At 43.9% G+C, this 16,667-nt stretch overlaps 1 protein-coding gene across 2 annotated transcripts; it reads right to left on the bottom strand.

Annotated features, from left to right (window-relative positions):
- Positions 1-4,216: 4,216 nt before the first annotated feature.
- Positions 4,217-16,439, bottom strand: e2f2 (E2F transcription factor 2). Of its 2 annotated transcripts, XM_072365807.1 has the most exons (8): positions 16,235-16,439; positions 15,637-15,925; positions 10,947-11,046; positions 10,164-10,383; positions 8,236-8,397; positions 7,992-8,106; positions 7,698-7,896; positions 4,217-6,038 (listed from the first exon to the last, which is right to left on the bottom strand). In XM_072365807.1, the coding sequence occupies exons 2-8, from the start codon at positions 15,910-15,912 to the stop codon at positions 5,776-5,778; spliced, it is 1,335 nt and encodes a 444-aa protein (XP_072221908.1). In that variant the 5' UTR covers positions 15,913-15,925; positions 16,235-16,439; the 3' UTR covers positions 4,217-5,775. The 2 variants fall into 2 exon arrangements, with proteins under 2 accessions (XP_072221908.1, XP_072221909.1); XM_072365808.1 differs by lacking the exon at positions 16,235-16,439 and having other exon boundaries at positions 15,637-16,100.
- Positions 16,440-16,667: the final 228 nt, after the last annotated feature.

Raw genomic sequence — 16,667 nt, 5'->3', positions numbered from 1 at the left:
ACATGTGAGTCGTCGCACCTTAAACCTCTTGGCTGTAGCCCGAAAGCCTCTTCTTTTTCATTTTCATCTCACAAAGAGACTTTTTCTTTTTCTTTTCTTTTTTTTTTGAGGGAGGATTTCTGAAGTCCCTCCCCAGCACTGACATTTCCTGAAATCATCTGACAAAGTGAAAGACTCAGTGCATCAGAGGGGTGGGAAAGAAAAAAAACTGCAAGAGTTATATACAACCTAAGTCCTGCATGCCTGGCATTGTCAAGCCTGTCATCTCAAAGAAAAGAGGTGTATCATTGAACCTTGCCTCAGGGTGAGCAGTGATATAATACACTATGAAGTGCAGATGGGTGATTTTAGGAAGCTACATTAAATACATTGGCTTCCTTCACCACAAAACCACATATTTGCCTACATTAGCTACACTATGAAAAGGAAAGCAGCTCTGATGGCGGCTTGAGGTTATCTTGATCGTATTCATCGGCGTAAAAAAAAAGACTCACGTTGCAGCGAAAGGCTTTTTTATTTGTTCTCTGTTTCTACACAAAAACTGCAACTCACTGAGTAGCGCAGAATGGATGTTGTGTCCGAGCTGTTTGCACTCACAGTGGAGCTGTGTTTACTCTCACAAAGAGGGACAAACACATTTTGTGTTGCAAATGTCTTTGAGGAAATAAGTGCACCAAAATGCAGAGGCACAGCATTATATATACCGTGGTGGTGTTGCACACGCTCATGTACACAGCCTTTTAAAGTGGATATTCCATGGGATTCCAAACAAACATCTTGTATGTTTCCACAGATTCAGGCAGTGCGCATTTCAACACGTGTCTAAAATGTCCTTAGGAAATGGTGCAGAGCTCTCTTTTTAATCTATTAATCATTATAGGAAAAACATCCCCTTTTATAAGGAAGTAAAGACATGTAAAAAAAAAAGAATAGATCCACACAAATGGATCCACACAAATGTCACTTGGTGACCCAGTTTACTGGACTCTTTTTCACAGTGTGTCTGTTGCATTCTTGTATGTATGAGATCAACACTGGGTTATTTAAAGAGAAACTGACAAATGGATGCAAACAAACAACTTGCATGGATGCATTTTCTTTTCTTTTGTGCAACATATATGTGTCTGCATGCTCATTTTGCATGCACACATTTTTTGCATGCATGTCTGGGCTGATGCAATGCATGAGCTCGCCGTCTCCCAACAATACCCTCCTTCAGTTTCGTAGCGGCCCCCTAGTAAAGAAGCAGAGCCTTTGTGCGTCCGCCAACCTTTGAGCCTGGCTCCCATTGTGAAATTAAGCAAACCGGTCTGCTGAGGCGGCGAACGAACATATAGAGAAGAACACAAACCCAAGGACTGGGAGGGGGAAGAGAAGAAATGGAGAATTGAAAGTGGAGATTTGCTTTTTTTTTCAGTGACGGAGGGAGCGGGGTGGGGGAAAATGCATTATGCACTGAGGACGACAAAGGTGGACTAAGAGGAAATGAGAGTGAAAGACAAGCTACGTTGCCTGTGAACACAAACTATAGTGAGTCATTTGATGTTTTCCCTTCTTGTCTCCACCCTTTTCCATTCTTAACACTACATGTCACACCTACGCTGTCATTTCTCACATCTACAAACTCTCCTGCCACTGTTTATGATGTCCTTACTTTACCCTTTTCATTGACGACTATTAAGTCTCTCTTTGCGATGCAAAGTCTTCTCAAAGCCTGCGAGCGGTTAGGTTTTTGGCTGCAAGGAGGTGAAGGACACCAAATACAGCTTCCCTCTTTCTCTGTGACGCACACAGCAGAGGTCACAGCACAATCTTCCAGTAAAGATTACAGCTTCCAGGATTTCCTTGCTGCTCTCCAGCAGCCAGCAACCCAGAGTAATAGCACAGACTCCTCCAAACCCCCCCCCCCCAAAAAAAATCTCACTCTCCTGCATCGCTCTGCTTGTTGACTCAGCTCCACTTCTCCTGCTATCAATTTACTACCCATGTCAAAGCAGGAGGCCCAGGCTTACCGTAAAATACTCCCTCTTTTGGTCAACACAGATGACCGAAAATAGGAGGACTGCAAAGAGAGTTAAATTTATCGTTCAGTTCCGTAATTCAGTTTTCCACTGAAAGAAGCATATGGTGCGTATTGAGGCAGAGCCTGTATATTAAAGGCAATCTGCTTCAAGAAACCTGTTTAAATGCAAGTTAAAGCATCTCTGATACTGAAAAGCCAGACGTAAAGTACATCATCCCTGACTTTTTGATTGGGCAGTATCACTTTAGTCCTCTGCCACGTCTGTGACGTGGTTTCTCAGCTGGCAAAGTACTGTACCTGCTCATCAACCTCGCCCTCAAACACACACCAAGAACCTCCAGCATACAGTTCGTATCGCAAGAAAGATTACAAAGTTGGAAACGGGTTTTCAGACTTGTTTTGTGATTCATACAAATCTTTCATAGGAAATATTTCACAATGTTACCGTGATGTTTGATTTCAGCTCTACAGTTAATTGAATTCAGTTTCTCTGTAACTTCATTTCCCATCAATTAGTGTCTGTTAAACTGATAGTCCATCTAAATAGAAGATAGGAGAAAGTTGTTTACGCAAACATCCCTGGGGCGTGAATTAGAAAATGGATGGATGGATGTCCACGCAAACACAACTTGTTCACTCACTTTATAATCACACTTTGTTGTAGTTAGCTCAAGGCCCATGGTCCACAGTCACTAAATCGCTCGAATAGCTCAGTAATGTAATCCTGCTTGGTGACATGTAATGTTTGGGCAACACCATCACCTCATTTACGTGATGGTGGAAGACGTTTCTTTTTGGCATTTCATGCACTCAGCTAACAATATTTACTTCTGTTCCTTGACGCAGTCGTTTGCGACAAGGTGTTCTGTTACAGATGTGAGTCGGCCTGCTCTTTGAATATCATGTAAACCACACGGTCGACGGCACGTGTGTGTATGTGATGACTAACATTTCATTTTACGGCGTCTTGTTAAACATAAAAGGTGCTGCGTACAGCATCTGTTAACAGACACTTAACAGATTTCAGCTGAAAATCACGGACACCAGAGAACTGATGCAGTTGAGTGTGTGTATGCAGAGGCAGAGTTTATTTTTCCTGCATGCACAACCTTGAAAATGCTCAGGGTCGTAAAGCTTTTTTATTATTATTTAGAATGATCTGAGGAAGAAATGCACAGTTGTTGAGCTCAGAACGTTCGTTAGAAGGACTCTCAGATGGCACTGCGTTCTACATAGTGAAAGTAGTTTATAGTTGCATGTGAAATTAACAAGAACTGGAATATGTACACATATACAGTGCTGTCCAAAGGTCTTGAGCTATCCCTTATTTCTTTTTATTTTACTTCCAGTGAGCCAAACATTCCTATGATCTTAGCTCTCAAGGCTTTCTAAAACATTTTTTTGAGCTCTGGCTGCTCTTTCACTAATTTCCCATCCAGCCCAATGTGAGCAATATGGCGAAATAAGAATTTTGCACTTTGTAGGCACTTTGTCACTAGCTGCCTGTCATAAAGTCACAACAAGGTTGATTCTCAAAGAGAGACTAACCAAAAAAATTGGCATTATCTTAGCATGGTCTGCAGTGTGCCCTTCAAAGACTGCAGGAAACCAGACAATAGATGCGGACTTTCAACAGCAGATTAATGTTACCTGACAGTGAGTCCAAACCACAGCACTGGAACATCTCGACTGAGGACAGAACAAAAGACAGCCAATATCTAAAGAAGAGCTTTGAAATAAAGGTGCTTATACTAAATATTGCTTTTCATTCTCAACAGAATTGTATAATCTCCGTTTTTGCTTTTCCATGTGTTTGCAAATTTAAAAAAAAGTTCTTATTTCACATTTCCCAGGCAATGTATAAAGGAATGAGGGGCAGCTGAATAGTTTTGCAGTCTTGTAGACTATTAAGTAAGTGATATATATAGTGTATTCTTGCCGCCAGGCATTAAACTTTCATCATTACCCTCTGAACTATGACTTACTGCCCACTTTCTGTGAGCTGGTTGTCAAAGCAACTAGTGATGTGTAATCTATGTCGAGCTATTCAGTAGTTTTTTTTTTGTTTATTTATAAATCACTCACTTTTATGGTCACTCTGTCTGTCTGTCAGCTTGTCGTTTCTCCTCAGGGAATCTCATTTTTGTCAGCAGCGACCATACGAAGTACTCCGAGTGTAAACAATGGCTTCAGTATTTATTCAACAACTTCAAACAGATCACACAATATTACAAAATATTAAGTGCTGCAAGGAATGCGCGAACAGTCAAAAAAAAAATCTGAAAAAATAGGTATAAATACAAAACAATTTATGTACAAATACCAAAAAATAATGCTCATTTAAAAAAAACCCTACATGTACAAATTCTAAATCCATATTCCCTACTCTACATGTTAAAAACACACACACACACCATGACACCCATTTGCAAAGCTGTCAAATACACACACACACACACACATTTTCAAGTTTCGTTAGGACAGGACAATTAGCTTATCTCTGCGGTGTAGAGGAAAAGCCAAAAAAAAACAACTTTATCATGAAAATCAAATCGTCAAATTTCTACACTTTAAAAAAAAAAAAGGTCAAACAGATTTTGGATTTTTTTTTTCTTTTTTTGTTAAATAACAGCTGCTCTGACTTTGGCCTTCTTCGACGTTTAAAGGTGATGCCCTACAACATGTAAGAAAGCAACCATGGGCCTAAAACCTGAAACAGTACAGACAGAAAGTCCTCATTCCTTGTATTTCTCCTAAACAACAAATTCCAAAAACAAGTGGAAAAAATAATTGCTTCTCTAATTAAACTCACCTGCAGCGCAGATGACGGCAATTTAACTCACTCTGCGTTATTTCCTAAGAAATACAATAGCAGTCTTACACGACTAAATCAAAAGTCCCCAGTTACAATCAACTGGGGAGCATCTGGATTTTAAAAGCTGCCAAACCAACAAGAGAGAGCGACTCCCCTCGCTCAGTCAAAGATAAAGAAGTCTTTACCCATCGCTGGCACATTTTTGGCATACACTGCAGTACAAGGCCTGACACCGTGTCAAAAGCAGATGAGAGAAAACCTGATCAGACAGAAGCAACTTGAGCACCTTCAGAATCAGTTATACAGTAAGTTCAATATCCGTGCACAGATTTCACACCGAGGCTGTGAAAAAAATACTGGAATTAAATGATTTCAGTCACAGCTTCATTTGGTCAGAACACATGAATCGTACAGACCCACCCTGGGTATGGTTCTTAATGGCTTTGGCTCGTTCTCATCCAGCGATTGATTCCTTTTAGACTGCAAGATAAAGCTGACGTATTACAAGGCTGCCCCCTACAGGCCAAAGAGAGTCATTTTAGACTTTGGAAATAGAGGAAGAAGAAAAAATTCCTGAGTCGTTCACTCTAAACACATTCTCATGCAATCATTTTCTCTTGATGACATGTTATGCATACTAACTCCTATTTACTATTCAATTTTTTTGCAGTAGATCCAAACTTTACTGCTTTTTAAACAGTGTTTCCTAGCTCTTGAGATGACACATCTCAGACTCCATTCCTAAAACCAAATCCTCTTTACAATATGTACAATTGATTGATACATTTCCGACATTAACAAAGTAGGTGAATCCTTCTAGCATGGCAAAACAAGTCATGGCTTCATAGTGTGATATCCCCCGCCCCCAAAAAGGCATCGAGTTCAATAATTCCGCTTTTCTCCTTTAAATCTTCTTCCCCCCTTCGTCTTCCGTATCTCAGCTCTTCAATAAATCCCCCAGATCATAAGTGTCAAAGAAATCTGACACCCCCTCGCCGTCCTCCAAGCTCCAGAGGTAATCGTCGTGATCCAAAGGTGGAGAGAAACTGACAAAGGGGGTGTTGGGATCTGAGGTGAAGGAGGTGCCGGGAAGCTGGTCGTCAGTGATCTGCAGCAGGCTGGGGTGCAGACCCAGCAGACCCTCCACATCCAGCAGGGAGGAACTGGAGGCCGCAGCCGGGGCTGCTGTAGATATGTTGGCTGGGTTTAAGGAAATAAGAAAAGAGGATTGAGGTCAGAATCTTGACTTGCCAGCCGTGAGGCTAACTTTAAATGATGTAAACTTCCACATACTCTATATGATACCCTGCTAACGGCATCCCTGAGGGGCGAGTCTTTCAATATTATTAGAGTCTCCATTTGTTTCCCCTTGAATACTTCCATAGACAACATAATCAATTCATATGTTTGATATAATTTTGTGAATGCACCCTTGGTTTGTGGACTGTTGTGAAGCCTTGAGTCACATTTAGTTCTTTTTCTAGTCCCTTTACTGAGCAAACCCTGTTTTACTTTTACCCTGTTTCACTTGGATTGTGACATTGTGACTAAAAAAAATAAAAAAAACCCTGCAAAATAAAGATCAAGTTCTGTTGAAAACACTCATAAACTCAAGACAGTGTTTTCTGAGGTAATGAATGAAGTGAGAAGTCGTCTCTTTTCCCTCCTAAATTGGTAGTCAGACTTAAAAACAGGCAGCTTAAAAACAGAGTGACGAGAAGAAAGAGGAAGCATCGTGGCAGACGAAGCCCTTCCACGGGAAGTATCAGCAGACAGAGAAAGTTGCTGTAATAAACGAATCCAACTAACAGTTAGAAAAGGCTGACCTGAAGGACAGCACAGAAGAGGAGGTCCCTGAACAGTGGAACAATAATAGGCAGGGGGTCAACCACAGCAGACAGGCCCCTGAGACCATCCAGCACAGAGCAGCAGAGTCTAAGATGTAGCTGGGATAGAGAGAAATAACCCAGCAGCTCCGATTATTACAGGAACATCTGTGTCCAGAACTGGATAAGATGTCCCACAGTATTGTTCCTCAGAACAGCAAAGCTTTAAATCCTGTGAGACTCCCGAGTTCCAGACTGACAAGGAAGTGCTGTCCAACCAACAGGGACATAGTGCTGGTAGATAAGGAACTGAAGATGACAGCTGGGGACAGATGTGGCATTACCGCTGGCATTAACAGGAAGAAGGAGCATGAAACAACTCAGTAGGAATACCGGAACAGATGTGGAAGGCAGAATCCAACACGGTCTCAGAGCTGATGGGCTGCTATTCTCTGACTGGACGAGTGGCTCCAGCAGAATCTGGGTACAACATCTGAAGAATGCAATCTAACAACAGCTAAGATGCGGTGCAGAACACTCAAATTCCCAGCAGAGCACCTGAATGTGAGGAGAACATAGATACCCCCCCAGGTGGCCTGATAGGAGAAGGATTTTCAAACATATGACATTCAGCTGACTGATTACCTCCTAAAGCTGAATTATTTTATGCTCCAAAGTGTGTTTTTACAGCACAACACTTGATTTCTCATTGCTACAGACCATAAAACCACAGAGCCGTGTGGACATTTCTGCTTTCGTGCTGGTGTTAAGCACATAACCTTTGCACAGAGGCTGGGCTGATGATTCACCTATGCCCCACAGTTTTCATTTGAGGCTGGGCTCAAGTGGTAAAGATCTATCAATCTACTGTAACTATTTCTCATTATTAACTACTGTATAATGTTTGTTTCTGCTCAGAAATATATTCCACAACAACGGGATGGTTTGTAACTGCATTCCAAGATTAGTGTGCAGGAGCAGTTAAACTGAGCATATCGGTGTGAATAAAAGACAGTCTGAATGCCCGGCTTACATTCAACAGGCTCCTCTTTGATGCAGTAACTTTGTTGTGCCACTGGGGTTGCACCCGGTGGGTTGAGGTTTTGAGGGCACTCCTTTTTAGGACTGACGACGCCCTTCACAGGGCTGGCATCTTCAAGCCCCTCCTCGGGACAGAGGTAGACTTCTATGGGGCCATTTCGACTTTTCAAATAGATTTGTAATGAGCCCTGCTGTAAGGAGACATGAAAACGGAGACCACATCAGTTACTTGCCAAAATACTGAGATCGATAGCTCAGGCTGAACAGAAAAGGTTCCAACACTCACCCCCGCAGTGTCTGGCACCTCCAGCTTGGTCTCAGAAGGGGCTTTTACGGCGATGACTGTCTGGTCTCGGAGGCTGCCGATGGAGCGAATGTCCTGGTACGTCACGTAGCCCAGCGTAATGTGTGCGGTCAAGGTTTTACAACAGCAGACATAGCGTGTGTGTGTGTGTGTGTGTGTGCCACTGAACACAAAGGGGCTGTCACAGAACGATGGAGCTGGCCACAAAGCCGTGCGTAAAGGATATCTCTGGCTGTCTTTGTACTCGGTGACTTGTTTGAGCTGAGTGGTGCTGGATTGAATCATCTCATCCAGAGACCTCTCTGCCCTCTCCAGGTCTCCCAGCTCTTTCCTCAAGGCACAGGCCTTCTCTCCTCCCACGACGCCACCTTCAAATACGTCTCCCACTCTAGAAAAACACACACACACAATAATAAATGAGGCATTCAAAGCTGTTTTTAGCACTCAGGACAGTTAGTATTGCACAGCAGGGTGTTCACTGCTGTCTGCACACAGCAGAAAGTCTACTCTTTACCACTAGGGGGCAGGAGAGTACATGTAAATTGGAATAAATTCACTGAGCTTGCAGCTGTGTCTACAGTTTCTAAGAACATCTAAAAGAGCAGCTCTTAAATAGCACTTTGATTAAAATCAATCATCGGAGAAGTGGTCAACTCTGAAAAAAATCAACAAATAAAAGACTCCAAATATGCAAACGCATTGAAATAAACTTTAATACGATGTTTAGGATCAGGATTGTTTAGTTTGGATGTACTGGATGGTTCTGTGTCACATACAACAGAAATCAAACACAGAGCCTGTGCAAAATCCCTTGCATGGCACATTGTCTCTTTGCATTAATTATAAAACTTCAGTACTTCTGAAACTGTTTAAAGTTTCAACAATAAAAATGACACCGCAGAGCGGGAGGTGTATGTAAACCTTTCACTGCCCTGGTTCAAACATCTATGCTAACAGAGTTTTAAGTTATGAAGAGATGATTGGTTACTGGTTATTCTTCAAACATTCCCTTTAACAGCCCTGACAGGATGGTGGAGCTCAGCTGAAGCAACCAAATGTGTGACACGAAATGAAAAAATCCCAAAGGGAAATTACACAAATCCTAACCGCTTCTGACCAAATAAAGTTTTTTTCAACTGAGGATTGCGAATTATGTTTCTTTAAGCAACGCCTTCTGCCGATCTGTGTGAAAGAGCAAGCAAAGGCCCTTATTCTGGGAAGCCGTTCACGACGGTTGGCATTATGAAACGCACTTTGCAACGATTGAGCCGTGACATAAACTCTGGTTCCCAATAACCTCTGTGTCCGTTCTAAGGCATTTTCCTGTCTGTTGCAGGGAAATTGTGCAAGTAGTGCACAGTTCTTGGTGTGATTCCAGCTGATCTGATCAGTGTTGCGATGAGTCATCTTTACTCCTGACACTCTTCTTTTCACTGATTCCTTTAATAATTTTCCATCCATGCGAAAAGCTCCTTTTTTTCCCCGGTTCTTCTGGTCAGCCATTTTTACGTGTCTCCATGATGCAGAAAGTTATCTGTTCATTACCTTTTCTTGATTCCGAGAAAGTTATTCACGTGTAGTTTTTTATTCTCAGATTTTTACTGATGTGATCACTCGTGTATTCAAAGTTTGGACTTTGGGGCTTGTAGTCCTTCTGATGTTTACATTTCTAACCTTTTCACACAGACATAATGTTGCAACACTTTTCCAACATATTTTCCTTCAAATAGCATGTCGGCTTTGAAGAATCAGACGCTTGGCAACAGCGTCACGAAACAATGTGATTACTGGATTACATTTACAACATATTACACAGGAGTCCATATGTCAGTATGACTTTGCACACTACTGAATAAGATAATTCTACTGAACTGTAGTGTAGTATACACCCTTTTTATCAAAAAACCCGCTAACACCTAGCTTTTAAGTGCCATGAAATATCTGCATACAGAACTGTGTCAGATGACTGTTTATTAGTATCTATGGGCTGTAATTAGCATTGCACCTGGGCGTGAGGTCTAACTTTGATCTAACTTTTTTAGTGTTCTGCGTTTGACGCCCGATGAGGGTCTCACGAGCTGAAATTGAGAGCAAGAACTCCCAGAATAGTTCTAATTCCTAACATTTCATCCTCTGTCCTGTCTCTGGACTTACAGCCACTGGATGTTGTTCTTGGACTTCTTTCGGATGAGCTGGACTCCCTCTAGCACGTTGGTGATGTCATAGATGCGTCTCTTCTGGACCTCGAGCACTTCGGTGGCCCAGTTCAGATCAAGAACTCCATCGGGGGACTCGGCAATTAGGCCCACAAACTTCTTGGTCAGCAGGCCCAGCGAGGTGTCGTATCGCGTCCGCTCACCCGGAGACTTTGGAGCTGAGCGCAGAGGAAGCCCAGAAAAAGCGCACGAGTAAGATTGAAAACCATACAGACAGGTAGACAATTCACTTATATCCTGCTGAGGCCAAGTACAAATTCAAGCACTTACCGAATTAGTCAGCCAGGCTCTTAACACGAGTGTAACATGAAAACAAACTACTATATAACTGTGTCATCAGTGTTTGTTTGGGCCTGACTGTGACTAACACTGTGTGTTAAACATCAAACAGAAATTCTTATTGATCTTCCAAACACTGATATTGTTGTGCTCTCAAGGCCAAATATCTAAAATATTCCTCAGGGCGTTTGAAACAAAACAGCCCGCCATGGGCAGGCATTGCAATCAGGACCAAAACATGTACTTTTTAATATGTTAAGGTCTATTAATGACTGAATTTTCCACAAAGGTAGAAGATACCGGGCCAGGCATTGTCCATATCTAAAGATATTGTACATATCTGTCGTTTCCTTTTTGCCTTTCTGATAAAGTTGTCTTAATACAACCCGACTGGTGAAACATTAAACCTCCTCCCCACATATGACCCATAATGCCTACTCACTCCGTGGGCTTGGTATCCTTGCTGCAACGCTGCCTTTGCCTTTAGGTGTGCGGAAATCTGGCAGGTAAAGAGGGTCTTCCAGATCCAGCTTCCGTTTAGCCTGGGGAATAAAGGTTTGTGCACATCAGAAAAAAAGGGAATGCTAACAGTGAGAACAAACAGGGTATGTCTTATGGTCGTAGTATTTGCTGTGAAGTTTTTTTTTTCATCCCAAACTATTCAGCCCATCCATTTCTCTTGTTCCAAATGCATTGTGCAGGGCAAGTCAAGACCCTGAGACGCATGCAAGCAAAAGGGACTAAACAGAGGTTTGTTACAAAGCCCTGTGTCGTAAAAGTGCCAGCAATCCTCAAGTGCAGGAACAAAGCGCCCCCCTCACACTTTCCCAAGCACTTCAAGAGGGGCTAATTGTGTGTGGGCAAATCGGGATGGAAGGGAGGGGGGGTGGGGTGCTGATTGGTTCTCAACCCACTGCCTGCCAAGCACCAGGAAGTCCCTGGAATCACTCAATGACCTTTCCTCCCCCTCTTAAGCCCCCCATCTCTACTTCATTCGCTCCCCAGCTTAACACAGGCCCTCCACATAGACACACCATTACCTGTCAATAACTGTCATTTGCCATAAACTTCAAAGCACATCCCTCACTCAACCTTTGGACCTCATCATAAACTAAACATCATCAAATGGCCATTCAGTTTTTACTATGACCCATATATATATATAAAGTGAAAGTCACAAGACCGGAACTGCCCACACAGCTAAATGTTGTGCAAGCTGGCGACACCACTGAGCTCCTTCCAGACAACTCCTGAAACCAACAAATCTGTCAATCAGTCCCGAATCTCCTCCTTTTTTGTGCAGCCTCACAAAAGCGCATGATTTCAGCTCAATTCCTCACCTATCTGTACATTCTGGCACCCTCCCCTTCTTCTCCGTGCCTCCTCGCAAATACTTGGCAACAAAGCCCTCTTTTCACGGCAATATACACGAGGCTGGTGAGCTGATTGAGCGAACAGGTTTAGGCAACTGTCTTTCCTTCGGGAAAGAGAAAAGCGGTGAACTGACTGCACCATGTGTTGATGTGCTTGTGTGAACGCAGGGACTGAAGAACGCTGCCGTTGTCCGAATCTGCTCCCTGACACGTCCACCTGTTGGCCGGCGACATCTGGAGCAGCACTCCAAGTGGGTAGATTTTAATCCCTGCAGCACACGGCCTGAGCCAGCCACACAGAAACATCAACCGGACACCGAGGGAGACGCATAACTGGACGGGGGAACGGCTACTTCAGAACAGAATGCTAACCCGTCAGGATCTGATAAGATCTTGCGGGATTGAAAGTGTAGTCCTGGGAGTAGCTGTCACGCACCAGGTGTCGCAGAGAGGAATTAGATGGCAGTGGCTGGGCTGCCTGCGAGCAGTGACAGCTGTGGTTTAGACTCACGAAAGATCTATCGTGTGTCTGTTGACTATCCAGCGCCTGGTGTTAAGGCAGAGCCTGTGGAAGTAGAGCTCTTCCACGACCTAAATGCCTGCACCATTTTCGCATTTTCAACAGTGATGTTGAGTCAGAGCCACAGGCGCAGTGACACGCTGTGAAAACGGAACCGACAGTTTCACCCTGCAGCTGTATCGGTTGGGGTGGGGGGGGCTCGGGTGCCCCTGTTTTGCATGAGGGATTTCTGTGTTGAGTCAACCATATTACACATTAGATTTTCTTCTAAATGCAAAATCAGTTCCAAGATGCAACAAGTCCCTTTTAAGTCCAGATATGAGAGAAAATGGAAAAGGTGTGAGTCAGACCCCCCCCCCCCCTACACTCATTGGCCCCTTTATCTTCAAGACTAGCATATCGCTTCACTCAAACCTCACCCTGTCAGCCCGCCCAGTTACACCCCAGCACTGCACATGGCTTCCTCTGTTTGCCGAACATTCATCTGCTAATTCCCGCCATCTCTGCTACTATGGGGAAATGTCCACAGTTCACACGCGGAGTCTCAGTCCTGTGAAGAGGCTTGTTCAGTCGGGCCTCGCCTCAAACCAACAAACTTTACCGGTCAGGCAGCACAGGGATCAGATTCCATCCAATCCAAGGGCAAGTTACAGTACGCCTGCAAATATCTGAGCTCTGTACAGAGCCTCAACAATTCCCCACCCTTGCATAGTGAAAGATACAAAGAAAATGACTGCATTGCTTATTGTCAACATGCCCTTCAAGAGGTAAAAGGGAAGGTTGGATCTGTCCATTTGCTGATGGGGGAAGGGGGCCAGGCTGCTTTGAAATGCAAAACTCACCCTACGAAGGACATAATGCTTATGCTGTGGTAAAACAAGGTCAATGATAGGAAGAGTGCATACATACAGCTGGCAACATGACAAATGTCACACCCGAGCATCAGTCTGAATGGGGGGGTTAACCACAGGGACTCTGGGGAAGTCATTCAAGTCATCACAAGAAATTAGAGGTTACCTCACAGTATGCATTCTCACCAAAAGGAAGGGCAGAAACTATTGAGAAAGCTGAAATTAGTGCACATGCCGTTAAAGTTTTGACAAACATTCGTTATAAGCAGGGGATAATTGAGACATTGTTTCTGGGCAAAGTTATGGATATTCATTTTGTGGCCAAACTGCCATTTACAGTAGCTGCAGTACACGTGTGAGTTTTGTATCAAACAGGAAAACTCATTCATCCATTGGCTTTGACGTGAATGTGGCCGTCACACACAGAAAGGGCTTCCCTGGACTTTGAATACAGTAACACATTTATATCACTATCAAGCACCAAAGGAAACAGTGTCAGTTTGTCCCAACATTATCAACAGCCCACACACACTCATCAGTGATGCGCTGCCTTTCAGCTACAATCTGCACGATTCATAAAGGAACTGTGAGGTCTCTGCAGCTGAAGTGAATTCCAGCTAGTCAAATCTAGACGTTCAAAGCCCGCGACCCGCGTGGATTGTGTACGTTATGATTGTTTTAAAGGCGCGTTTAGTCTGTCTGTGTCAAAAAGGGATTCGAGCTCCAGCATCCGGTTCTGTGGCCCCAAAAAGCTCGAAAAGCGGTGGTTGTTTAGTTGTTTTAAGTTAAAGGAAGTGAGCCGTATGTAAAAAAAAAAAAAGAAGAAAAAAAGCAACATTTCCTGTAAACATAAGGCGTATTACTGAACAAAAAAGCAGCTGTGACAGCAAACCCATGAAGAAGGTCTCACTATCTCCAAGACGAGTGACATTCAAACATTCTGCAAACGTGTCCTGATTAAGCCACAGAAAGCTAATTGACTTTTTAAAATGTCTTAAAACACAATAGATTTGATGCCTATGACAATCCAGCCTGTTGCTTTGGCTTCTCCTTCCAACACAAACAGGTTACACAGCATGAGCTCTGTCTCCATGAGAAAATGTGTTTGTTCGTTTCAAGGTGGTTCTTTTCTATAATTAAGTTTCTTTTTTTACTGAAACAGGCTGGGGAAGTTCTCACAGTCACAGATTTTTTTTAAACCTCCTCCACAGAACGCGCACCATGACTTGTTTCCAGGCAGATTGAGCTCTTATCTCGATGTGGACACATGCACACGACACAATATGCGAGAATGAACGGACTCCACAGACACCAGTGGGAAAACACAGACGGGTTCGGCCCGCTGCGCCTCCACATCACTGCATACACGTGACCTGGTCTAAATGCTGGATTAGAGGGCGAAAAAACCTGTTTCGTGTGTGAATTGAAAGGGAAAATTCTGCCTTGTGACATACAAACCCAAGTATAGATACCGACTTCAAGGGTACGCTCACCTTAGCGTATGATAAGCCAGGTGGTAGCCTATTTCTCACTGTCCAAGTAATCCTCTTGAAGGGCCTATTAGTGGACGCAGGCTCTGAGGGCAGGGGGTTAACATGAGATTTGGAGACCCTGCACACCATCTCTCCCCTTTAGCCCCACTCCGTAACATTAAATCTAAAACACTCCCAGCCGTGTGATCATATTCACAAAAAGAAAAGACTTCAGGAACAGGAAACTCTCTGTTTCTACATACATATATATAGTCGTTTTTTTCCTCTTTAACATAGGACTGATGTTTGAGTGTTTCTACAACACAACAGCAGCTGTTGACTGAGGACCTCAGACCTGCGCCAACTTCCTACAGTTGTATAAACAGGTTATACAGGTCCTGTAATGGTGAATGGGAAGTGCAGATGGAGCTTTAAGGGACCACAGCGAATGTGTTACCATGAGGTGACTTCAATCGGCCTGGCCTTGCGCCCTGCATTGTCTGCTTGTGTAAAAGCAATCCTCTCTGCACCCGGGGGGGCACTCATCCCACTTTTTTCCACAAGAGAGGGGCCCCAAACACTACTAACTAGCCCCCCTCATGTCTCCCTCTCCCTCATCCGAACCATCAATACACACATGGCGTCTGGTCCTCTCTGGCTCCAGCTGGACTGCGGGAGAAGATGTCACACATCTTTAGACCAAAAAGAGAACACACAGAATTCAGGCTGCAGTCACAGTGGCCCCTCTGTGGCTTATCACGTCAAAGCATATTTGAATGCGCCCCAGCTAAAACACGCATGCCAATGGAAATCGAGAATTATTCCTCCCACCAGCACACAGCTCACTGGACACAACGCAGCTCTTATAAAACAGTGTGTAAAACATTGTGTCTGTAGAGTGTGTTTGATTCTTTACCGGCAGTCGGCCGGAGGATGATCTGATGGGTTTAGCCTCGGGTCCGTGGGGGGTTGAGTACAGGCTGTTGGCTCTTTGTTCAGCCGCAGTGGTATTGCAGATCTGAGTGAAATAGCCGGCCGGTACCGTGCTTATGGGCGGACTGGACAGTGCGGTGCTAAAGAAGTCCATCTTCACTCCTCCGGTGGGTAAAACCTTCATCTTCTGCTGGGAGCAAGAGAGACCCACCGCTGGCCGAGCCGATGCCGGAGAGACGCCTTTAGGCATCCGCATCATTTTCCTGAGTAAACTAAATTTAACCGGATTGGTCAAGCGAGGGTTAATGTGTGCCGTGAGCTCAGCACAGTGATAAACGGTTCTGATATTAGCAGGCTCCTGCTGCTGCAGGCTTACTGTGAATATGCTGACTGTGTCTGCACAATAACAAAAAGAGCAACAGGCACAGTTAAAATGAACCGATTCAATTCAAAACGCACGAGTTATACACGCGACGTGCGCGTGTTTTATCCGTTAATAAGTTCAACAGACTTGTCGGTGTTGTTATCCCGTAACAAAAATGTGATGAAAGGATTAAAATCGAAAGAAAAAGCTGCCTTACCGGTTGCAAAGAAATGCTCCCTGAATAAGTGAACAATTTCAAACATCCAGTATTTTAAAGTCCAACACTACAAGGCTTCCAGGTCTCTGTGGGATCGGGTTACAGCTGGAGATTTGCAACTATTGTGACCGCCTCTGATGCTGAAACCGACCCAGTCTGCGACCGCTGTCCGTTCACCTCAGGGCTCCTCTCTCCATACAAGGGGGACAAGAGCTGGGGAAGAAGAGTCTTTTTAGCGCCAAACGTCCTCCCGCGAAATTTAGATCTCCCGCGGTTGGAACTCAAATCTCATTGGCTGACGGCACGTTCGGCTTGTCATATTTGTATAAAACAGTTGTATAGGGCAGGGACGGGTCCCCTTAAAGGGACAGTAGCCAGACATTTGAGACATAATGCTTTTTTATTTTTTCTAACCAGGCTGCACTTTACATAA

This window comes from Leuresthes tenuis, unplaced genomic scaffold, assembly GCF_036924035.1.
Source record: "Leuresthes tenuis unplaced genomic scaffold, fLeuTen1.0.hap1 SCAF_15, whole genome shotgun sequence".
Lineage (NCBI taxonomy): Eukaryota > Metazoa > Chordata > Actinopteri > Atheriniformes > Atherinopsidae > Leuresthes > Leuresthes tenuis.
This window is presented reverse-complemented; position numbering and strand designations above follow the sequence as displayed.

Coding starts and splice junctions, on each gene's coding strand:
- e2f2 (XM_072365807.1), bottom strand. CDS start 15,912: ATGATGCGGATGCCTAAAGGCGTCTCTCCGGCATCGGCTCGGCCAGCG. Junction 11,047..15,636: donor CATCCTCCGGCCGACTGCCG/GTAAAGAATCAA, acceptor TTTATTCCCCAG/GCTAAACGGAAGCTGGATCT. Junction 6,039..7,697: donor CAAAGAGGAGCCTGTTGAAT/GTAAGCCGGGCA, acceptor CCTTAAACCCAG/CCAACATATCTACAGCAGCC.